This window comes from Heptranchias perlo, chromosome 5, assembly GCF_035084215.1.
Source record: "Heptranchias perlo isolate sHepPer1 chromosome 5, sHepPer1.hap1, whole genome shotgun sequence".
Classification (NCBI taxonomy): Eukaryota; Metazoa; Chordata; class Chondrichthyes; order Hexanchiformes; family Hexanchidae; genus Heptranchias; species Heptranchias perlo.
Window position 1 is genome coordinate 64,114,826 of NC_090329.1, and position 25,763 is coordinate 64,140,588.

At 42.6% G+C, this 25,763-nt stretch overlaps 1 protein-coding gene across 5 annotated transcripts in view; it reads left to right on the top strand.

Annotated features, from left to right (window-relative positions):
• Positions 1-25,763, top strand: part of fam228a (family with sequence similarity 228 member A) — a 36,510-nt gene that overhangs the window by 1,624 nt on the left and 9,123 nt on the right. For 4 of the 5 annotated variants that reach the window (XM_067984505.1, XM_067984508.1, XM_067984509.1 and 1 more), the window contains exons 2-7: positions 5,169-5,321; positions 8,164-8,241; positions 9,104-9,286; positions 9,370-9,450; positions 13,686-13,773; positions 19,757-19,901. In XM_067984505.1, coding sequence (XP_067840606.1) covers positions 5,169-5,321; positions 8,164-8,241; positions 9,104-9,286; positions 9,370-9,450; positions 13,686-13,773; positions 19,757-19,901 — 728 coding nt within the window. Of the gene's footprint in view, positions 1-5,168; positions 5,322-8,163; positions 8,242-9,103; positions 9,287-9,369; positions 9,451-13,685; positions 13,774-19,756; positions 19,902-23,137; positions 24,725-25,763 lie in introns of those variants that run through there. The other variant, XM_067984506.1, reaches the window with a different exon arrangement.

Here is a 25,763-nt window from a genome sequence, read left to right on the forward strand (position 1 = left end):
CAGACACCCCGTGCTCTTTCCCCAGGGCCACCCGGGCGCGGAGAGTGCCGCGGAAGAGAGGCAGACAGTCGGAGCGATCACCCCCATAGGCTGCGTCCAGCCCAGTGTCGCTTTGAAGGGAAGGCTTTGCACTGAGGCTGGTTCGTGTAAATCCGGAGTCACGGAGGATGGAGTCTCACTCCACTCCACTCTGGAGTCAGGTTGAGTCCAGATTCCTGAATTCGTTAGAATCATAAAAGTATACTGCCCATCGTGCCTGAGTGGACTCTGTGAAAGAGCAATCTATTTGCCTCTGAGCTTTTCCTATACACTTTTAAAAATCTTTTTGAAATATTTATCCATGTCCCTTTTTAAAAACGATCAAGGATTTTGCTTTCACTGTAGGGGATTTCGTGTCTCTGCAAACCTCTGAATCGTTCTTTTGGTGACTTTTTAATTTATGCTCTCTAGTTACTGACACACCACCAATATAAATAATTATTCCTAATTTGCCTTATCATAACCTCTATCAGATATCCTCTTAACCTTTGTTCTAGTGAAAAGAGCCCCAGTTTCTCTGGGGTCCCCTCAGTGCTAAAGCCACTCATCTCTGGTCTCACCGAATCTCTTCCAAACCCCTTCATGGTCTTGACATCCTTTCTAAAGTAAGGCACCCAGAACTGGACATAATATTCTGTGGCCAAACCAATAATATGTATAGGGTGTAGCATTGCATCTTGCTCTTATACTCAATGTCCCTATTTATAAATCTTAGGATCCCAATGCTTTTTGTTTTACAGCTTTATCAAGTTGTCCTTTCAATTTTAAAGAATCTATGTGTGTGGATTTACCTCTTTACACCTTTCCAGTCCAAAAAAGACATTAATCACTGGTTTTCTATCATTTGATCAACTTCCTATTTATTTGCCAAACTCCCTTCAATGCCATGTGCCTTAATTTTTAGCTAATGTAAGGAATCTTACAACACCAGGTTATAGTCCAACAGTTTTATTTGAAAATCACAAACTTTCGGAGTTTACCTCCTTTGTCAGGTGAGTAAGTGAAGCATAGCATATATTAGACTGGGAGGCGATCACAGCAATCAAAGGTGTTGTTGGTGTTCAGACAGGTTAGCCATGGAAAACATTACATCCCAGTATACTGAATACACAGTGGGTCAGATTACACAGACAGATAGAGAAAGAGACCCGAAAGGCAGAGAGAGAGAGAGAGAATGTCCAGTTGTATTAAAAACAGATAACTTTTTTTTCCGCTGGTGGGGTTACGTGTAGCGTGACATGAATGCAAGATCCCGGTTGAGGCCGTCCTCATGGGTGCGGAACTTGGCTATCAATTTCTGCTCGACGATTTTGCGTTGTCGTGTGTCTCGAAGGCCGCCTTGGAGAACGCTTACCCGAAGATCGGTGGCTGAATGTCCTTGACTGCTGAAGTGTTCCCCGACTGGGAGGGAACCCTCCTGTCTGGCGATTGTTGCGCGGTGTCCGTTCATCCGTTGTCGCAGTGTCTGCATGGTCTCGCAATGTACCATGCTCCGGGGCATCCTTTCCTGCAATGTATGAGGTAGACAATGTTGGCCGAGTCACAGGAGTATGAACCATGTACCTGGTGGGTGGTGTCCTCTCATGTGATGGTGGTATCTGTGTCGATGATCTGGCATGTCTTGCAGAGGTTGCCGTGGCAGGGTTGTGTGGTGTCGTGGACGCTGTTCTCCTGAAAGCTGGGTAATTTGCTGCGAACGATGGTCTGTTTGAGGTTGGGTGGCTGTTTGAAGGTGAGTAGTGGAGGCGTGGGGATGGCCTTAACGAGGTGTTCGTTATCATCGATGACATGTTGAAGGCTGCGGAGAACATGGCGTAGTTTCTCCGCTCCGGGGAAGTACTGGACGACGAAGGGTACTCTGTTGGTTGCGTCCCGTGTTTGTCTTCTGAGGAGGTCTATGCGATTCTTCGCTGTGGCCCGTCGGAACTGTCGATCGACGAGTCGAGCGTCATATCCCGTTCTTACGAGGGCGTCTTTCAGCGTCTGTAGGTGTCCATCGCGTTCCTCCTCGTCTGAGCAGATCCTGTGTATTCGCAGGGCCTGTCCATAGGGGATGGCCTCTTTGACGTGGTTAGGGTGGAAGCTGGAAAAGTGGAGCATCGTGAGGTTGTCCATGGGCTTGCGGTAGAGTGAGGTGCTGAGGTGCCCATCTTTGATGGAGATTCGTGTGTCCAAGAAAGAAACCGATTCTGAGGAGTAGGCCATGGTGAGTTTGATGGTGGGATGGAACTTGTTGATGTTATCGTGTAGTCTCTTCAGTGATTCTTCGCCGTGGGTCCATAGGAAGAAAATGTCGTCTATGTATCTGGTGTATAGCGTTGGTTGGAGGTCCTGTGCGGTGAAGAAGTCGTGCTTGAACTTGTGCATGAAAATGTTGGCGTATTGGGGTGCGAATTTGTTCCCCATGGCTGTTCCGTGTGTTTGGGTAAAGAACTGGTTATCGAAGGTGAAGACATTGTGATCCAGGATGAAGCGGATGAGTTGTAGGATGGCGTCTGGAGATTGGCTGTTGTTGGTGTTGAGTACTGAGGCTGTTGCAGCGATGCCGTCATCGTGGGGGATACTGGTGTAGAGTGCCGAGACGTCCATCGTGGTGAGAAGTGTTCCTGGTTCAACTGGTCCGTGGGTGCTGAGTTTTTGTAGGAAGTCTGTAGTGTCGCGACAGAAGCTGGGGGTTCCCTGTACGATGGGTTTCAGGATGCCCTTGACGTATCCAGAGAGGTTCTCACACAGGGTTCCGTTGCCAGATACAATAGGATGTCTGGGTGTGTTGGCTTTGTGTATCTTCGGGAGGCAGTAGAAGTCTCCCATACGGGGAGTACGTGGGATGAGAGCACGTAGGATGCTTTGAAGGTCTGGATCGAAGATCTTGATCAGTTTGTTGAGCTGGCTTGTTGCTAAAAACTAATTTTTTAGCAACAAGCTTCCTATGCAGCACCTTATTAAATGCCTTTGAAAATCCAGATACACAACATCCATTGCATTTCCTTTATCAAAACACTCTGATTTATCCAAAGAACTCCATTGAATTTGACAGACATGATTTGCCTTTTACAAATCCATGTGGACACTCCTTTGTTTACCCACATCTTTCTATGCCTCTAGCCTGACTGCCATGCTTGGATCAAATTTCACATTCCAGGCAAAATGATGGGCGAGCAGTGTCATAGTACACCAAGGTAGACCTGTACACTACAGGATACGGATGTTAATCTCTATATTCAGCCAAATTTTAATCCATATTATAGCTTCTAGAAGCTTACCCATTACTGATATTAGTTGGACTGGTCCATAGCTATTGGATTTATCCTGTTCTCACTTTTTGAATCAAGGTGTTACATTAACATCCCTCCTATGTTACAACTTCATAGTGTCAATACAAAAGCTATTTGAAAATCTATATACATTAAACCTACTGCATTCCTTATATCTAACGAATTGGTCACTTCTTCAAAAAAACTATTAACTTTGTCAAACGCAACCTGCCTGGCTATCCTCGATTAGCCCATACATTTCTAAATGCTCACTAATTTTATCTCAAATGAGGGATCCTACAGTTTGCACAGCATTTGCAGAGCTATGCATTGATATAACCAGCCACTTGGCATACTGATTGTGGGGGGCTTGATCAAGAAGTTTGCAGATGATACAAAAATTGGCCATGTGGTGATAGTGAGGAGGAAAGTTGTAGACTGCAGGAAGATATCAATGGACTGGTCAGGTGGGCAGAAAAGTGGCAAATGGAATTCAATCCAGAGAAGTGTGAGGTAATGCATTTGGGGAGGGCAAACAAGGCAAGGGAATACACAATAAATGGGAGGATACTGAGAGGTGTAGAGGAACAGAGGGACCTTGGAGTGCATGTCCACGGATCCCTGAAGGTAGCAGGACAGGTAGATAAGGTGGTTTAAAAAGGCATATGGAATACTTTCCCTTATTAGCTGAGGCCTAGAATATAACAGCAGGGAGGTTATGCTAGAACTGTAGAAAACATTGGCTAGGCGACAGCTTGAGTACTGCGTACAGTTCTGGTCACCACATTACAGGAAAGATGTGATTGCACTAGAGAGGGTACAGAGGAGATTTAAGAGTATGTTGCTAGTGCTGGAGAATTTTAGCTATGAGAAAAGATTGGATTGGCTGAGGTTGTTTTCTTTGGAACAAAGGAGGCTGAGGGGAGATTTAATTGAGGTGTATAAAATTATGACGGGATTAGATAGTGTGGATAGGAAGGACCTATTTCCCTTAGCAGAGGGGTCAGTGACCAGGGGGCATAGATTTAAAGTAATTGGTAGAAGGATTAGAGGGGAGCTGAGGAGAATTTTTTTCACCCAGAGGGTGGTGGAGGTCTGGAACCCACTGCCTGAAAGGGTGGTAGAGGCAGAAACCCTCAACTCATTAAAAAAGTAATTAGATGTGCACTTGAAGTGCCATAACCTAAAGGGTTACGGACCAAGTACTGGAAAGTGGGATTAAGTTGGATAGCTCTTTTTTGGCTGGCACGGACACAATGGGCCGAATGGCCGCATTCTGTTCTGTAACTTTCTATGATTCTATTATTGGGTCAGGTAATTATTCCTTTGGTGTTTGGAGAAAGGGAGTGGTAGTGGTCTCCTGTCTGTCTTCTCATATCAGCCTGTTCCTCTCTATATAAGGGGTGTGCTGGGGAGTAGGTGAGGAAGATCTTGTTGCATAGGGCTCAGAAAGAGGGTTGATCAGAGACAGAAAATACCTTGGGGTGCATTTACACTACAGTTTATAGTGTCACTGCAAAGCCATTTTTGCTTTGCACGGATGCTATAATTGTTATTTACAATCATGCAGACTGATCTGACTCTGGAGTGAAGTGGCACGAGATTCCCTGGAGAAGGAAGTCTCATACTGTTTGAATACTACATGGAGTATAACCGAGTTTAGAAAGTGCGTAGGGCATCTCTTGAATGTTAGTAAAGCGGAGCTCTTTCCTGGTCAGCAGAATTGAAAATGCAGCCAGACACTGCACATAGAATACTGATTGACTAAAACCTTAGATTGAGAGCTACAGCATTAAATACATCTAAATCAATGTTGTCAGGTCAGTGTTGCTTTCCAATTTTATTTTGTCTTTAGTACATCTTTTTTCTTTATAGGTTGCTACTGCAAGAACATGTCCAATGAAATCTCTTTCAGCACAAAGATGTGCAAGAATAGAGCAAGCAGAAAAAAGTCTAAGTGCATCTGTTTGTTCAACAGAACAAAATTGTGTGGACTGGCTCTCAAAGAAGTCTTTTGCTCATCTCCAGGTAATACTAATTGTTTTTTTTAAATAATAGTTTATATATAGGGGCAACAGTAGTAAGACTACATGCCATATGACGTTGCTGGATGCACACAAATAGGGTGCCAACAGGTAAATCAGAGATTTTGTCCAATCACATTCCAGTGACCCTGGTTCAGTATTGCATTTAGTTGCATTTGAAGCTCCGGATGCAAGAACTGAGTTACTAATGGCTGTGATATATAGGAGAGAGTTCCACAGTCAGGGGTAGAAATGTTTGCTGGGATTCTATACAGACATTTTAAATTAATATAGAAAATTGAGGTAACAGTACTTTTCAATCCTGATGTAAACATTAAGGGCTGGCTTAAGCGTAAGCAACTCTTGCACTGATCATAATCTTGTTAGAAGACCGAAAGCTTGTCTACCCTTTCCATGATGACATACAGTAGGCTATCCACTTCCAGTCCACTGTTCTGTGTAGCTTTGGACTGCACCGTGCAGATGTAAGCTTCGTAGAACGTGAAAATTGCCAACTGCAGTAAATAGGACTAAAATTTCTTGAGGATAACCACACTTCTAGCTTTTCCAACCATTTTGCTAGTATTTTTTAATGTCCCCTTTTTGCTTCTCAAATGCATTTGTCACCTATCTCATTAGCTCCATTATGCAGATTGGGACATGTCATCTCAGTGAGGCAGGTAAACTGATTAAAATTGCTATTTAATCATAATTATTGTGTATTTTCCAGGGGGAGCTGAGAAGGGTAGAAATGGGATGCAGACAAAACCAATATTGTGATTCTAAATAAAATTATTTGCTCAAGATGCTCACAATCTTGTGTTAAATCAGTCCCAGTCAAAGCAGGGTATCTGGTTACATTATCATTTCGCTTTACAATAAATTCTATGGCTGATTTTAATAAAACTCTATATGGAAAAAATACTGTTTTACAATTTGGTCTTGTGATGAATTCTTTGCCTAAAATAGTATCAGTGTTTATATTTAGTGGATGAAGCACCTCTGCATTAGTTGGTGACACTAGTATTTTCATGTACTAATGTTTAGTTTTGCTTGAAACACTTCTCCATTATAACCAACAGAAAGGAGCAACAGCAGCTGATCTGTATTGATTTCCACCCTCAGTAACATCCTTGTCTAGCATAGTTATAGCAGATGTTTCCTATAATTGTATGTGTGTGTAATTTGGTCTTTTAAAAATGTGATTACATTATTTAAACTCCAGAGGAGGAGGATTTTAAAATGAGATATCTACCAAAGAATGAGGTATGTTGTACCAAATTTCCAAAATCATCTGAAATATCTTAAAATAATCTTGCTACAAATTAGACCTACACTTAAGAAATTTCTTAAGATTCAGAGATAATTAGTCTTGAGTTTATATTAACTGAGATGGCAAACTATTATTTCCATTAGCAATTCTTATAGTACCACGGTGCACAAAATATTGTGGCATTGATTTCAGATACTGTTGCCCTGAAATGCCACATTTTAGGTTGAGTCTTTTAATTTTAATCAGTAATAGCACTGTCCTTTCTGAGTCAGAAAGCTGTGGGTTCAAGCCTCACTCCAAAGATTTGAGCACTTAATCTAGGCTGACACTTCAGTGCAGTACTGAGTGGGTGCTGCATTGTTGGAGATGCTGTCTTTCGGATGAGACATCAAAACAAAGCCCGTCTGCCCACCCAGGTGGAGGTAAAATATCCCATGGCACGATTCGAAGAAGAGCAGGGGACCTCTCCTGGTGAGCTGGGCAACATTTATCTCTCAACCAACACTACAAAAAAACACCTTATCTGGTCATTTATCTGATTGCTATTTATGGGATCTTGCTGTGTGAAAATTGCCTGCTGTGTTTCCCAAATGACAACAGTGACTATGGCCCCAATTTCAATGGGGTGGGGGGGGGTGCGGATACGGCGCGCATGAAGAGGGCAGCGTATCCGGGGACATGGAGGCCCAGCTGATCTTAACAGCCAGGCCTTGTTTCCATACATTCTTTCCGACTCTCGCCCGAATATGGCCAGATCGACTACCTGGCCGGCGGGCAGGAGTGGAAATTTGGGCAATAGGAGGCCACAGCAGGGGACCCGTGGGATCGGTTCCCTGCAGTCAGGTATAAGGTGGGGGTGCGGCGGGGCTCTGGATGTGATTGGAGAGAGCCCAAAGCCAGGGAGGCCCCTGTTCCTCCAGGCCCACAAGGACACCTAAAGTAAAATTTGAAAACGTAGCTGCCCAAGCCTCTTCTGCCCCACGATCCAACTCCCGATATATTTGGCCTGACGGGGAAGCTGTCACTGCTCCCCCACTCAACTAAAATAGCAGATCGGGTCCTGATAATATCTGCACATTCAAATAACACCTCACCAGCTTGGGTCGGGTGTCCTGCTCGCCTGCTCAAAAGAGCGAGACATGACAGGAGGGCAGCGGGATCAGAGGGGGTAAATCACAGCCCTTGTTTTAATTGCCCTCTCCCCCCGCCCCGCCTGGAATTTGACAAGCAGGGGTAGTTAAAATCGGGGCCTATACTTCAAAAATACTTCATTGGTTGTGAAGCACTTAAGATGTCCTGAGGTTGTGAAAGGCACCTTTAAAATGTAAGTTCTTTATTTCTTTCCTTAATATTGGCTTAGGCTAAACATGTGCAGTAAAAGTCATCATGAAATGCAAATGTATGGGCAGAATACAAGAGCCAACAGTTTGAACTGTCAAAATCTTCATCAGTTCTGAACCTGGTCTTCCCAATTTTTTTTAAACTTGCATTTGCAGCTCAGTGTGAAAGTGTTGAATGTTTAAATACTTCTGGATAAGCGGTCTATAGTGGTTTTTAAATGTCTGTTTTGCAGGCTAAAGCAGATATGGAATCCCGTGAAATTTATGCTCTCTGCCGGCCCATGTATGACACAGAGGAATGCTTTATCAAGGTAACATCACTTTTTTTAGCTGTTGTTAATTGGCATAGGAATAAATAGATCAGGAAAGTAAAATTAAAATCTCCCATTATAACCACATTGTTTCTGCTGTATGTTTCCCTGATTTTTTTATTTATACATTCCCTCACTACATCACTACTGTCAGGAGGTCTGTGGACAACTCCCACCAGAATCTTGCATGCTTTGCACTATCCATAGTGATTCCACTGTCCAATTACCCTAACTGAAATTGTTTCTTTCTACTGCTGTAAGACTGGTGCGGGAAGGAGATCTTCCACTTCATGGGGCACTGACACCAGCACTGGGACAGGAAGGAGCCGTACTGCTGGGATTGGCTTCGTCTGAACTGAGCTGGGACCAGGGTCCGAGTGGAAAGGATAAATCGGACTGTAGAAAGGACTTTAAATGTAAAGGAGGGGGAGGGAAGTGTCTGGATGGAAATAAAAATAACCTAAAGATAAGAAAAAGAAGGGATAAGAGCAAAATTTAGAGTACAAAAAGTGATAAAGATAATATACTTTTCTGTTCCCAAAGTATTTATATCGGAAGTAATAAAGCAGGAGATCAGCCATGATCTTTATAAATAAAGCAGGAGATCAGCCATGATCTTATTGAATGGTGGGACCAGGTTCAAGGGGCTAAATAGGCTGTTGCTATATTCCTATGATAACTGTACCCAACAAGCTAGTACACTCGGTGCACTATTTTGTTATCTGTTATGAAATTCAAGTCTGGATGTGTTGCATATTTCATACCTGCATAAATGTAATGAACTTTAATGACAGTAGATTCTGAGTACTGACAAATCGTTATTTCTTTTATAAACATTTTTCCTGCCTCTGGCTTTCATTAGGAGTTGGATAAATATTTGGCCTACAAGGATATGCTAAACTTGCGAAAGAAAGAGCTGCTGTACAAGAAATGGACCGAATGTGTTTATGAACCACTACAATGGAAAGTCAAAGCAATATCAAACCAGTCAATTGAAAGAAGACGTGCTTCAATTTTACAGTACTTAGACTACTGCAATAAAAAGGTATTATTTGGCAACTATATCCGATCTATTTTTATAATATAATGTTCATCCCCAGAAATATTAAACTATCTTTCTTTTAATAGGAACCTGTGTTTTTGGAAGAGTATAACCCAGATGACTACAATCCATTTGTCCTCCATCTGTGCAAACCTCGTAGATTTAAGGTACAGTCTTTTTATGATGATTTTACAGCATTTAGTTCTTGCTGTAATTATTGCACCGCAATTTATGTGACACATTGCTGGTACAGCATAAGCCCACAGTATACTGGTTTAGTCTGCTCAAAATCTATTCCAGAATGTAGCCTATTCACTTCAATGGCATAGCTTCTCCTTTGAATCTGGAAGACTACACAGCTGATATTTCTGTTGCTAAAACTGCTTTTCCATGGTATGCAGCACGATTTCACAAGACTATTCAAAGCCTATCCGCAGTTACACGAATGATGGGTCTATATTCTTGGATCTCCAGCACTTGTATTTCAGTAGAGTCTGATATGAAGAAACGATTGACTGCCATAATTTATATATTCCAATTAGATGCAAATTATATTTACTTGATTTCAAAGACTAAGAAATATCATGTATTGTTCTTAAACTAACACTGGGGATATATCATTTAAGAATTGTGTTGTATTTTGGGAACTTTAAGGAAGGCAGCAGTTATGTTATTGTCATGAATTGCTGTGCTCTTAACATAGCCTAATGGATTCCACCAATACTGCACCTACCACAGGCATTGGTTTAGGGTTTCAAGCAAACCATTGATATATATTTATTTTGGATAAATATTTTTCTCTATATTTTTCCCTATTGGTGTGAATTTTGAGGGTGTCTTTTGTTGTTGTTTAAGGGCTCATTGCATTTTAGCCAAATATTGTTGGAACATATATTGTTGGATCCATGACTTTGTAGGAATAAACGGGTCTTTTTCCGGGTGGCAGGCAGTGACTAGTGGGGGTACTGCAGGGATCAGTGCTTGGGCCCCAGCTATTCACAATATATAGCAATGATTTGGATGAGGGAACTGAATGTAACATTTCCAAGTTTGCAGACAACACAAAGCTGGGGTGGAATATGAGCTGTGAGGAGAATGCAAAGAGGCTCCAATGTGATTTAGACATGTTGGGTGAGTGGGCAAGAACATGGCAGATGCAGTATAACGTGGATAAATGTGAGGTTATCCACTTTGGTTGTAAAAACAGAAAGACAGATTATTATCTGAATGGTGATAGATTGGAAAAAGGGGAGGTGCAACGAGACCTGGGTGTCCTTGTACACCAGTCACTGAAAGCGAGCATTCAGGTGCAGCAAGCAGTTAGGAAAGCGAATGGTATGTTGGCGTTAATTGCAAGAAGATTTGAGTACAGGAACAGGGATGTCTTACTGCAGTTGTATAGGGCCTTGGTGAGACCACATCTTGAGTATTGTATGCAGTTTTGGTCTCCTTATCTGAGGAAGGATGTCCTTGCCATGGAGGGAGTGCAACGAAGATTTACCAGACTGATTCCTGGGATGGCAGGACTGACGTATGAGGAGAGATTGGGTCGACTAGGCCTATATTCACTACAGTTTAGAAGAATGAGAGGTGATCTCATTGAAACAATTAAAATTCTAACAGGACTAGACAGAACTAGATGCAGGGAGGATGTTCCCGATGGATGGGAATCCATAACCAGGGGTCACAGTCTCAGGATATGGGGTATGCCATTTAGAACCGAGATGAGGAGAAATTTCTTCACTTAGAGGGTAGTGAACCTGTGGAATTCTCTACCACAGAGGCAGTGGAGGCGAAGTCATTAAATATATTCAAGAAGGAGATAGATATATTTCTTAATGCTAAAGGGATCAAGGCATATGGGGAAAAAGTGGGAACAGGGTACTGAGTTAGACGATCAGCTATGATCATTTTGAATGGCGGAGCGGGCCCGAAGGGCCGAATGGCCTACTCTTGCTCCTATTTTCTATGATTTGGCAACTGTTATGCTACCTTCACGGGAATAATACTCTTATGGCCAAAATGTTGCTTTAGGTTGCTTTCTGTAGAAATGTGATGCGCTGCTGCAGTCATTTGTTCTTTATTTATGTACTTGTGTTTTTTTGTATGTTCTTGAGACATGGGCAACGCTGGCAAGGTCACATTTATTGCCAATCCTTAATTGCCCTGAGAAGGTGGTAATGGGCCTTCTCCTTGAATTGCTGTAGTTCTTGTAGTGACAGTGCTCCCACTATGGTGTTAGTTAGGGAATTCCAGGATTCTGATCCAGCAATGATTAAGGAAAGTGATCTATGCCCAAGTCAGCATTGTGTGTGAATCGGAGGTGATGGTGTTCCCATAACATTGCTGCTCTTTTTTGTTCTTGGTGGTAGAGATCGCAGGGGAGGGAGGTGCTGATGAAGTAACTTTGTTGAGTTGCTGCAGTGCATCCTGTGATCATACATAGTGTAGCCACAGTGCGCGGTGATGGAGGGGGTCAAAATGGAGTCCAATGGCAGGGTCACTAATCATACGAATTGCTCTGTCCTGGATAGTGTTGACCTTTTGGAATGTTGTTGCCGCTTCACCCATCCAGGAGAGTGGTGAATATTCCATTACGTGTCTGAAATGAGCCTTGTAGAGATGTGGAGAGATTTGGAGGGGTCACTTGTCACAGAGTACCCAACCTCTGACTTGCTCTTGTAGCCATGGTGTTGATATGGCTGGTCCAGCTAAGCATGGTGACCGCCCCCGGCCAGAATGTTGATAGCGAGGATCTGGCAACGGTGGTGCCATTGAAAGTGAAAGGACAGGGCTTTCTCTTGCTCAAGATGATCATTATCTGGCACTTATTTGGCACAAATGTTACCTGCCACTTGTCAGCCCAAGTGATGTCCTGGGGCTGTGATGACTGACCTCCGATGACCAACACCTTCTTCCTTTGCATCAGCTGTGATTCTAGCTGTTGATCCCCTTTGACTTCAGTTTTGCTAGGTTATCAAGAAAGAGATTAGAATCACAAAATGATAGAATTTTACAGCACAGAAGGAGGTTATGCATCCCATTGCACCTTGGCCAGCTCTTCAAAAGAGCTTATTTTCTTCCTCTACTCTTTCCACAGGCCCTTTTACATTTTTCTTCTTCAAATATTTATCCATTTCAGTGATGATCTTAAATTCATGCCCCCTAATTATCTATTCACTGACCACTGGAAATACTTTTTCCCCTTTTCCTTATCAGAACCCCCTCATAATTTTGAACACCTCTTACCCTTCTTTAATTGTAATGTTCCTCATAACTAAAGCCTTTCATCCCTGGTATTATCTTCGTGAATCTCTTCTGCACTCTTTGAACGATTTCATAAAATTCCCTGTGTTGGATAATCCCAATGTAGTACAATAAATTCAAAGATTATCCAGATAATCCACATTAAGTCTAGGAAAGAAAGATAAATACCCATTGCATGCCCATTGCTGATGCAAATAGAGTTGCTTCTTAATATTAGGGAAATTGGAAACAATGGGTCTCCGCAGCTTGATTGAGGGAAAGGAATTGATCAAAATAATATTTTACTATTTAAGAGTTTTTACACTTTTAAAAATTATTATATACTAGTCGATCTCCCATGGCGTTGCACACCAGGGAGTCAAGACTAAGTGTAGTCTTCAGGTGAGGTGGGTTAGAGGATGGGGGATAATTGGACCAGGGTGTGCAGAATAATTCAGTCCACATTTTAAAATCATACATTATGTCCTTACTTATATATAATATTTTCATTTTATATTATTATTTATAGTTAGATGCAAAACTTGGGGCAGTTTGGGAAGCAGAGAAATAGAGTTAGTTGGAGCATAGGAGCTTCTCTGCAGTACAGGCTGAGGAATTGGTTGACACAAAATTGAGGTGCTACACTGTGATGGCTGACAGGAGGATCTAATTACAATGTGACAAGTTGTCATATGCAGATTCTATTATAACCATGGATATAAGAATTTATATTGGAAAAGTTGACACAAAAGTGTGACTGACGACAATAGGAAGTAAGGTTTTGTAGATAGGAAGATGTTTAATATATTCTATATATAAAGGGAGAACAGGACAATTGTATCAGTAGTATCCCACCATGCTACTCTCTCCCTCAATTATAGAGATTCTCCCTATTACTGTCACTTGCAGGTTTCTGTGGCACACTTGAAAGTGATGTAGTTCAGTAAGACTTTCATGTAAGGATATTAAAGGTGTGTCCAATGTAATTACTGGAGGTTTATGGAGTAACCTTCCACAAGAAAATTGCACAGTAGTTATTGAAAAATAATCTTTTGTTCCTATGTATTCTGTGCTTTTTAATTACCAAGGTTCGATGAGTGTTATTTCCTTGTAATTCATTTTGATGGTATTTCTGTAAGATTTACTCTTTCTGCAGACAAGGACTTCAACTCTCAATGATCCTCTGCTGTTGCAGAGTCGAAGCAAGAGTGAGGAAGACAGTGCAATACTGCAATGTCAAAAAGGTTTGTGGAATTCATTAAAAATTGGATTTCAGAGCCTGGAAATAGTTTTGCGGGTAGGAAAATTTGAGACCATTTAGCTTAGTTGGGGTTGGAGAAGAGCTGCATTTTCAGGTGTACTTGGATTGTCTAGTAACTATAAAAATATGCTTAGACCTTTAGATACAAAGCAAGAAATATTTAATATTTTAACATTGATTCCTTGTCTTCGACCATACTCATAATCCAAATTGCAAACAAGATGGCAAACTAAGTCTATATTTTTCTAACCATGGTGTTAACCTGTTTTTTTTTTAAAAATTAAATTTAAGCAGAGATTTTGTTGTTGAAAGAAGCCCCAGCAAAATTGAGGTCAATAAGAATATAAGAAATAGGAGCAGGAGTAGACCACATGAACCCTCGTGCCTGCTCCTCATTCAATCAGATCATTGCTGATCTTCAACCTCAACTCCACTTTCCTGCCCGATCCCCATATCCCTTGATTCCCCGAGAGTCCAGAAATCTGTCTGTCTCAGCCTTGAATATATTCAACGACTCAGCATCCACAGCCCTCTGGGGTAGAGAATTCCGAAGATTCACAACCCTCTGAGTGAAGAAATTCCTCCTCATCTCAGTCTTAAATTGTCGACCCCATATCCTGCGAGTATGCCCCCTAGTTCTAGACTCTCCAGCCATGGGAAACAACCTCTCAGCATCTACCGTGTCAAGCTCCCTCATAATCTTACATGTTTCAATGAGATCACCTCTCATTCTTCTAAACTCCAGAGAGTATAGGCCCAACCTCGCCTCATAGGACAACCCTCTCATCCCAGGAATTAATCTTGTGAACCTTCCCTGCACCGCCTCTAAGGCAAGCATATCCTTCCTTAGATAAGGAGACCAAAACTGTACACAGTACTCCAGATGAGGTCTCATCAAAACCCTGTACAATTTTAGTAAGACTTCCTTACTTTTGTACTCCAACCCCCTTGCAATAAAAGCCATCATTCCATTTGCTTTCCTAATTGCTTGCTGTATCTGCATGCTAACTTTTTGTGTTTTATGTACGAGGACACCCAAGTCTTTCTAGTTTCTCACCATTTAAAAAATATTCTGTTTTTCTATTCTTCCCACCAAAGCGAATAACCTCACATTTCCCCACATGGACAAAAGAGCTGAATTCCAGAGGTGAGGTGAGAGTGACTGCCCTTGACATCAAGGCAGCATTTGACCGAGTGTGGCACCAAGGGGCCCTAGTAAAATTGAAGTCAATGGGAATCAGGGGGGAAAACTCTCCAGTGGCTGGAGTCATACCTAGCACAAAGGAAGATGGTAGTGGTTGTTGGAGGCCAATCATCTCAGCCCCAGGACATCGCTGCAAGAGTTCCTCAGGGCAGTATCCTAGGCCCAACTATCTTCAGCTGCTTCATCAATGACCTTCCCTCCATCATAAGGTCAGAAATGGAGATGTTCGCTGATGATTGCACAGTGTTTAGTTCCATTCGCAACCCCTCAGATAATGAAGCAGTCTGTGCCCGCATGCAGCAAGACCTGGACAATATCCAGGCTTGGGCTGATAAGTGGCAAGTAACATTCGCGCCAAACAAGTGCCAGGCTATGACTATCTCCAACAAGAGTGTGTCTGACCCCCTCCCCTTGACATTCAACAGCATTACCATCGCCGAATCCCCCACCATCAACATCCTGGGGGTCACCATTGACCAGAAACTTAACTGGACCAGCCATATAAATACTGTGGCTACAAGATCAGGTCAGAGGCTGGGTATTCTGCGGCGAGTGACTCACCTCCTGACTCCCCAAAGCCTTTCCACCACCTACAAGGCACAAGTCAGGAGTGTGATGGAATACTCTCCACTTGCCTGGATGAGTGCAGCTCCAGCAACACTCAAGAAGCTCGACACCATCCAGGACAAAGCAGCCCGCTTGATTGGCACCCCATCTACCACCCTAAACATTCACTCCCTTCACCACCGGCGCATTGTGACTGCAGTGTGCACCATCCACAGGATGCACTGCAGCAACTCGCCAAGGCTTCTTCGACAGCACCTCCCAAACCCGCGACCTCTACCACCTAGAAGGACAAGAGCAGCAGTGGGAACAACACCACCTGCATGTTCCCCTCCAAGTCACACATCATCTTGACTTGGAACTATATCGCCGTTCCTTCATCGCCGCTGGGTCAAAATCCTGGAACTCCCTTCCTAACAGCACCGTGGGAGAACCTTCACCACACGGACTGCAGCGGTTCAAGAAGGCGGCTCACCACCATCTTCTCAAGGGCAATTAGGGATGGGCAATGAATGTTGGCCTCGCCAGCAACGCCCACATCCCATGAACGAATAAAAAAAAAAATGATACTCTATCTGCCATCTTCTTGCCCGCTCACTTAACCTGTCTATATCCCTCTGCAGCCACTGTGTCCTCCTCACAGCTTACTTTCCCACCTATCGTCAGCAGACTTGGATGCATTACACTCGTCCCTTCATCTAAGTCATAAATATAGATTGTAAATAGCTGAGGCCCAAGCACCGATCCTTGCGGCATCCCACTAGTTACAGCCTGCCAGCCTGAAAACGACCGTTAACCAATCCTCTATCCATGCTAATATGTTACCCCCAACCACATGAGCCCTTATCTTGTGTAACAACCTTTTAGGTGGCACCTTATCGAATGCCTTTTGAAATCCAAAAATACGACATCCACTGGTTCCCCTTTATCTACCCTGCTAGTTACATCCTCAAAAAACTCTAATAGGTTTGTCAAACACGATTTTCCTTTCATAAGACCATGTTGATTCTGCTTGATTATATTAGGATTTTCTAAGTGCCCTGTTACCACTCCTTAATAATGGATTCCAGCATTTTCCCAACGACTGATATCAGGCTAACATATTCTATTTTCTCTCTTTTTATCAATTTTTTGGTTGTCCTTTGCTGGTTTCTAAAACTCTCCCAATCCTCAGGCTTTCTACTCTTCTTGGCAACATTCCTGGCCTCTTTTAATCTAATACTATCCTTAACTTCTTCAGTTAGCCATGGGATCACTTTTCCCGTGGAGTTTCTATTTCTTAATTAAATGTATATTTGTTCAGAATATTGAAATATTTCTTCAAATGTTTGCCATTGTTTTTCAACCGTCACACCCTTTAATTTGGTTTCCCAATCTACCTTAGCCAACTCGCCCCTTATACCTATGTAATTGGCTTTATTTAAGTTTAAGACTCTAGTTTCTGACTTAATTTTCGTCACTCTCAAACTCAATGTGAAATTCTGTCATATTATGATCACTCTTCCCCAGAGGATCTCTTACTGTGAGGTTACTAATTAACTCTGTTTCATTACATAATACAAGATCTAAAATAGCCTGTTCCCTGGTTGGTTCCATGACATATTGCTCTAGGAAACCGTCTTGAATGCACTCCATGAACTTGTCCTCCAAACTACCTTTGCCAATTTGATTTGTCCAGTCTATATGAAGATTAAAGTCCCCCATGATTACTGCATTATCTTTGTTACCAGCTCCTATTATTCCATGATTGATACTCTGTCCAATGGTATTGCCATAGGGGCCCTATAAACTACTCTGACCATTGTTTTCTGCCCCTTGTTTATTTCTTATTTCCAACCATACTGATTCTACTTCCTGATCTTCTGAGCCAAAGTCCTTTCTCACCGCTGTCCTTATTAGCGCTAAACCCTCTCCCTTTCCATTCTGCCTGTCTTTTCTAAGTATCATGTATTCTGGAATATTTAGTTCCCAACCTTGGTCACTTTCCAACCATGTCTCTGTAATTAATCAATCCCATTAGATCAATCCCATTTATCTCTAATTGTGCAACTAATTCATCTATCTTGTTACGAATGCTCCGTGCATTGAGATAGAGCCTTTGATTTTGACTTTTTACCATTTTTTCCTGCTTTGACATTATTTGCTGATGCACTATTATTGGTAAACTCTCTGTCCCTTCCTACCATATTCTGCTTATCTTTACCCAAATCACACTACTCTGTTGCCTTGACTTTCCTGATTAGATTTCTAATTTTCCCCTCACCTGACCCCTCCCCCCCCCCCCTTTTTTTAGTTTAAAGCCCCATCTACAGCCCTAGGTATTTGATTCGCCAGGATGCTGGTCCCAGTCCGGTTTAAGTGGAGCTCATCCCAAAGCAACAGCTCTCTCTTTCCCCAGCACTGGTGCCGGTGCCTCATGAATTGAAATCCCTGACTCCCACACCACTCTTTGAACCACGCATTTAGCTCTCTGATCTGTTTGAGCCTTTGCCAATTTGCATGTGGCTCAGGTAGTAATCCAGAGATTATTACCTTTGAGGTTCTGCTTATTAATTTAGACCCTAACTCCTCAAACTGTCTCAGCAGAACCCCATCCTTAGTTCTACCTATGTCGTTGGTTCCTACGTGGACCACAACAACTGGATCCTCCCCCGCATGCTCCAAGTTCTTCACCAGCCGCGAGGAGAGGTCCTTACCTGCCTGTCCTGGCATCGGGCAGGCAACACAGCCTTCAGGACTCTCGGTCGCAGCTGCAGAGAACAGTGTCTATCCGTGGGGGGTCAAAGGAAGATGGTCGTGGTTGTCAGTGGCCAATCATCACGTTCCTCGGACATCACTGCAGAAGTTCCTTAGGGAACTGTCCTCGGCCCAACCACCTTAAGCTGTTTCATCAATGACCTTCCCTCAGCCATTTGGTCAGGAGCTGAGCTGAGCTGTTCGCTGACAATTCCAAAGTGTTAAGTTCCATTCACAACTCCTTTGATAATGAAGCAGCTACCAGGCTTGGGCTGACAAGTGGCAGATACCATTCATGCCACATAAGCGCCAGGTGATGACTATCTCGGACAAGAGAAAGCCAAGCTATCTCCTCTGACCTTCAGGCACTATCATTATCGAGTTCCTCACCATGAACATCTTGGGAATCACCATTGACCAAAAGCTTAACTAGACCAGCCATATGAACACCATGGGTACAAGAGAGGGCAGAGGCTGGGAACTCTTATGACTGGTTAATCTCCTGACCCCTCAGAGCCTCTCCACCGTCTACAAGGCTCAAGTCAGGAGTATTATGAAATACTCACCACTCACCTGGATGGGTGTAGCTGTAACAATGCTCTAGAGACTCAAAACCACCCAGGATGGAGCAGTTTGCTTGGTCAGCACCCCTGCTACTGGACTCAGTATCCATCCCTCCGTCACCAGCACAGTGGCTGCAAATGTACTACTTACAGGATGCTCTACAGCAAGTCACCATGGTTATTTCAACAGTACTTCCCTCTGCTGCAGTCTCTACCACAGAAGGATGAGCAGCAACGTAATGGGATCACCATCACCACCTAGTTCCCCATCATCACACACCATTGTCACTTGGACACATATTGCTGTTCCTTCATTGTCGCTGGGTCAGTATCCTGGGATTCCCTGCCTAGCACTATTGGGGAAGCACCTTCACCACAAGGACTGACACGATTCAAGGAGAAAGCCTACCATCAAATGCCTCCGGACAGCTAGAGATGGGCAATAAATGTGGCTTTACCGGTGTCGCCCACATCCCAAGAGCAAATGTTTTTTTAAAACGCAGAAAGCTGGATGTTAAATCATATGTTTAACATAATTATCTATAATATTGAAAAAAGAGAAGGAAAGCAGACAAAACCAAAGTTGATTGGAGAAGAGCAAACTACAGAGAGATGAAAGAGGACTTAGTCTAGATAAATTGGAGGGAAAGGTTAACTGTTAAATATTTCCCACTGTTGCTCCATTGTTTTAAGTGTGAGATTAATACAGAACATTCTAGGAACATCCAAGGGGCTATGTCTAGTCAAGGATGAAGAGTCAGATAGGGCTGAAAATAAAAGTAAAAAAATTATTTGACAAATGTTTGTACTTTTTATATATCCAACAGTCAGAACATTTTCTTCAGTATGTAATGATTTTAAGTACTGAACTTTTACCTGTATCTCAATCCTTAACCCAGGTAAAGTTTACTCTTTGAAAGAAACTGAAGAATTTCACCAGGCACAACTACCTCTGCTTCCATTGGGTCGCCATAATATTGACCCCATTGGGTGGCTCCGTATACCAATAGGCTATATTGAGAGTGAAGTCCGACAAAGAAGCAGGTAAAGAATATTATGCCACACTTTTTCATTTCCAGTCTCTCTATTTTTCTAGTGGTAGAGTAATTGAAGTCGTCTTTGGACTCTCCATGGCTTCTGAAGCCAATCTTCAACTTGTCCACAAATGCAAAGATTAAGCTATTAAAATTAATTACTTAAGCAGTTTGAAACTTCATTAGAATGATGAGATGAAAACAAGTCTTGCTGTTTTGCTGAGGGAAGGTGTTTCAAACATTTTCCCTCAGTAATCATCTTTACCTTTAACCATACCCAGCGCAGATGCACTAAGTCAACTACTGATCAAGTAAAGGTGGGTCTAAAATATTCTTCTAAAAATTTACATTCGAGATGTTGTAAATAAATTGGATAACCGTAATTTATTTTGTCTGTATGCCTCAAGATTCCAGATGGTCAAAAAAATACATGTACTTTGCCACTTGAAGTAACAATGCAAACTGATGTAAGACAGTAGATGCAGAAACTAGTAACAAACACGTTTTTACAGCTGTGGATTTAGTGGCTAATTGTAGAATGTAATTCTTAAATGCATCTGAACTTCAAAGCTAAATTTGTGTTCAAAGTCAAAATGTAGAAAATAAAATGGTTGACAGTTTGTCAAACAACACCAGCAAAACAGATTACCTAGTTTTTCATCCTCACATTGCTGTTGTCGCTGGGACTGTGCTGTAGGCAAATCAGCTGTCACATTTGCCTGTCACAGTGACTACACTTTACAAGCAGTTAATTGATGGTGAGGTGCTTCTGGATATCCTGAGATTGTGCAAGGAGCTATATGTTGCAAGTTTGTTTTTTTAAATCATGCACATCAAGCAAGTCCTAGGTTTGATCGCTGATCTGTACTGAGTTAGGAGTGTTACATTTGACCTCAGTGTCCATGGGCTATGGAAAGGAAAAGCCAATTGTGTTTCTTGCTCCTGATCACTATCTAGCGATCCCTGCTGGAAAGTATGCAAGTGCGGATCGTAGAATCATAGAAATTTACGGCACAGAAGGAGGCCATTCAGCCCATCGTGTCTGTGCTGGATGATAAAGAGCCATCCAGCCTAATCCCACAATTTCATAATTTTATACACTTCAAATAAATCTCCCCTCAGCCTCCTCTGTTCCAAAGAAAACAACCCCAGCCTATCCAATCTTTCCTCATAGCTAAAATTCTCCAGTCCAGGCAACATCCTTGTAAATCTCCTCTGTACCCGGTCTAGTGCAGTCACATCTTTCCTGTAATGTAGTGACCAGAACTGTATACAGTACTTATGCTGTGGCCTAAATAGCATTCTATACAGTTCTAGCATAACCTCCCTGCTCTTATATTCTATGCCTCGGCTAATAAAGGAAAGTATCCCGTATTCCTTCTTAACCACCTTATCTACCTGTCTTGCTACCTTCAGGGATCTGTAGACATTTTCTTTTATTCGTTCATGGGATGTGGGCGTCGCTGGTGAGGCCAGCATTTATTGCCCATCCCTAATTGCCGTTGAGAAGTTGGTGGTGAGCCGCCTTCTTGAACCGCTGCAGTCCGTGTGGTGACGGTTCTCCCACAGTGCTGTTAGGAAGGGAGTTCCAGGATTTTGACCCAGCGACGATGAAGGAACGGCGATATATTTCCAAGTCGGGATGGCGTGTGACTTGGAGGGGAACGTGCAGGTGGTGTTGTTCCCATGTACCTGCTGCTCTTGTCCTTCTAGGTGGTAGAGATCGCCGGTTTGGGAGGTGCTGTTGAAGAAGCCTTGGCGAGTTGCCACAGTGCATCCTATGGATGGTACACACTACAGCCACTGTGCGCCGGTGGTGAAGGGAATGAATGTTTAGGGTGGTGGATGGGGTGCTAATCAAGCGGGCTGCTTTGTCCTAGATGGTGTCGAGCTTCTTGAGTGTTGTTGGAGCTGCACTCATCCAGGCAAGTGGAGAGTATTCCATCACACTCCTGACATGCATTCCAAGGTCCCTCTGTTCCTCTACACCTCTCAGTATCCTCCCATTTATTGTGTATTCTTATCTACCCAGTCACAGCCAGAGAATCTCCTGCAATGGCTTCTTGTCCCACTCCCACACCAAAGATGGCCAAGGGCCATCTATCTTTGGCCCACTCCTATTTCTCATCCAAATGCTGCCTATCGGCGACATCATCCAGAAACAACGATGTCAGGTTGTAGGCTGTCTATATCCAGCTCTACCTCATCACCACCTCGCTCGATCTCTCCACTGCCTCTGTACTGTCAGGTTGCCTGTCCCACATCCAGTACTGGATGAGCAGAAATTTCCTCCAATTAAACATTGGGAAGACTGAAGCCCTTGTCTTCGCACCCCCCCACCCCCACAAACTCTGTTCCCTAGCCACCAATTCCACCCCTGTCAGGCTGAACCAGACTGTTTGCAACCTCTGTGCCCTATTTGACCCTGAGCTGAGCTTCTGACCACATATCTTCTCCATCACCGATACCTCCTACTTCCATCTCAGTGATATTGCCCTTCTCTGCCCTGCCTCAACCCATTTGTTGCTGAAACCCTCATCGTTTTGTTACCTCCAGACTTGACTATTCCAAGGCTCTCCTGGCCAGCCTCCCATCTTTCACCCTCCATAACCTTGAGCTCATCCAAAATTTTGCAACCCATATCCTAACTCGCACCAAGTCCCATTCATCCATTACCCCTGTGCTTGCTGATCTACATTGGCTCCCGGTACCCGAATGCTTTCATTTTAAAATTCTCACCCGTGTGTTCAAATCCCTCCATGGCCTCGCCTCTCACTATCTCTGTAACCTCCTCCAGCTCGACAACCCTCCGAGAACTTTGCATTCCTCCAATTCTGGTCTCTCGTGCATCCCCGACTTCCTTCGCCCTACCATTGGCGGCCATACCTTCAGCTGTCCAGGCCCTAAGCTCTGGAATTCCCTCCACTAAACCCCCCTCACCTCCTTTTAGACACTCCTTAAAACCTACCTCTTTGACCAAGTTTTTGGTCACCTGTCCTGATGTCTCCTTCTTTAGCTAATTAGTAAATTCTTTTGACTGATTACACCTCCTGTGAAGCACTTTGGGATGTTTTACTACGTTAAAGGCGCTATACAAATGCACGTCATTGGTGTTTCGAGCTTCAAAGCTGCAAAGGATTATTTTATTTAATTCTGTAAACAACTGAATGTTTAACTAACCAGTTTAAAACTAAAGTTATGTACAATTAATCTTTTTAACATTACTTTTATTTTATCTACACAAAGGAAACGAATGATTTGGAAAACTTGGAAAATCTAGACACATGAGTTCATCATCCATTTTTACTGAGCAGATGCAGATTTGTAAGAAGCTTTTCAAAGATTACCTACCGTGGCATGGAAAAGTAGGAATTGCAGATTCATTTATTGTTCAACAATTTGTGTCCTAAGATATGCCAGTTCTTGACAGCTGTCCTAAGCCTCCTTGTGCAACAACCATTTCTAAAACTAATTAGTAATAAAATGATATTACTTAATATGGAATGTAATGATCTCTATATTATTGTTTAATGATTGCATGTAAAAGCTACTAGTTGAGCAAAGAGTAGAGATACTTAATTGCCAGAATCTAAAGTGAGAAGTAGTTTACTACACAAAATTAAAGACATTTCTATTCTTCATTACTTATCAAAAGATTGACAAAAACACAATAGCACTTCATGCTGCTTATTAAATGTACTAATGTTTGAATAAAATGAAAAACAAAATACCACAGATGCTGGGAATCTGAAAATACAACAGAAAAAGCTGGAAATACTTAGCAGGTCAGACATTATCCATGGCCTCCTGAAGAAAGGTCTAAGACCTGAAATGTTCTCCTGTTTTTCCACAGATGCTGTTTTTCCTGCTATTTGTTTTTATTTACCAATGTTTGTAATTTAGCACAAGTACATCTGGGGAAGAGAGATAAGTTGTGGCCTAGCGAGAAATGAGGGTCTTTATATTAAAAGCAAAATATTGTGGATGCTGGAAATTTGAAATAAAAACAGAAAATGCTGGAAAAGCTCAGCAAGTGAGGCAGCATCTGTGGAGAAAGAAACAGAATTAGTGTTTCAGGTCGAAGACCTTTCATCAGAACTGGAAGATGTTAGAGTTAAAGTTTTTAAGCAAGTCAAACACGAGAAGGGAAACAGAAAGCAATAAAGGTGAACAAGGTAAAAGAGACAAACGGAAATCCCGTTGGAGAGAAGAGCAGAACTTCCTCAAGTGGGCAGTCCTGGAAGAGAGGTGGCCGTGAATTAAACACTAAATCAAATTAAAATACTGCGGATGCTGGAAATCTGAAATTAAAAGCAGAAAATGCTGGAAAAGCTCAGCAAATGAGGCAGCATTTGTGGAGAAAGAAACCGTTAACGTTTCAGATAACACTTCTTTATATTATTGGGACTCATGAGAGCACTTAGTGCCTTTTGAAGATGCATCCACTGTTACTCTAATGTGAACCACTCAGCTTTGGTTAGTACTCAGAAGACATTGTAGGGCTAAATAATTTTCTGTTAGTAATGCTGTATCAATATATTAAAATTGGTGCGTCTGTCACCTTCCATTGAAAAATCCTATAAACGTCTTATGAACATTCTCATGTTAAATGTATCCACACCTACCTGATACACTTACCTCTTCCTTTTCTCCACAACACCGAAAGTGGTACTCTAATAGGATTTCCAGCCTTAATTTTAATCTGAGCACTGAAGTGTAATGTCAGGATCTGTCATGCAAATATTGGGGGGGTAGGGGTGGTGTTGGGGGAACTGTTTTGAGTCTGCATGTGATTGCAAGTTCTGGCCACATGGCAGTACTGTAGAGCAATTTCTTGTTTTTGGAAACTGGTTATGTCGTTTTTAAAACTTCTAACTTTTCATTAAATTTTTAAATGTTTGTTTTTCATTATTGCCTCCTTCATGCCCTCAGTCAAGTTTGACCCAACTTTAAAAAAAAAATTGCCCGGCCATCTTCGCCTGCATCCAGCCGCCTGCCTGCGTGGTGATACATTCTTTGAAAAAAAGCATCCGCCCGCATGAACCCTACCTGGAGATTACAGCATAATGCGCCTCACCCTCGATTATGCATTGCTTACTTTGTCTGCTCGAGGTCTCCAGGCGCTGAACTAAACCACCCACGATACTGCCATCTCTCAGGATAGCAGCACATGCAAGGCCTCCTGCCCCCATCATAGCACTGCACCAGTGGATCGTGGGAGGCGACTCCAAACTGCCAAGAGCAAGGTGACATGAGACAAGGGCCACCTCAGTCCCATGAACATTTTTAAAGCATGAGAAGCTAACTACCTCCTGTAGTTCCTATGATCCTAAGCTGCCCATTGGAAGAGAATGGTGTGGCCGACCGTGTCAAAGGCTTGTCTAGTTTTGGCTTATCTCCTTCACTCTGATTTTTTTCTCACTCAAGTCAGTCCTTTAATTCCAAATACCTCTCTCCCTTGGTCTCATTCTGGCTGTTTATGGGATGACATCAGGCAGTGCTATTCCTAGTGAGTGGTTGAACTTTGTTCTTACTTTGCATCACTTATGCAATCCTGAAATGCCAGTATGTTTAAGCTGTGCATCCTGCCATTGTGTGGTTGTTAAAATGGCCAAGATCCGAAACCCTACTTGGATACATTGGTAACTGTTGTGGAGAAATGTGAGCATGTTTTTGGCGAATGATGACAGCCCCATAAATATAAAAGAAAGCAATAAGTATGGCAATACATGACTGAGTTAACAAATCCCAGGACTTGATGGGATGTTTTGAAGAAATGTTTAAAAGGTATGGCATATTACTATTAGTGTAATGTAGCAGCACATATTATAGACATGAAGGTTAGAAGTAGTTATTAAAGTTATATGCAAAA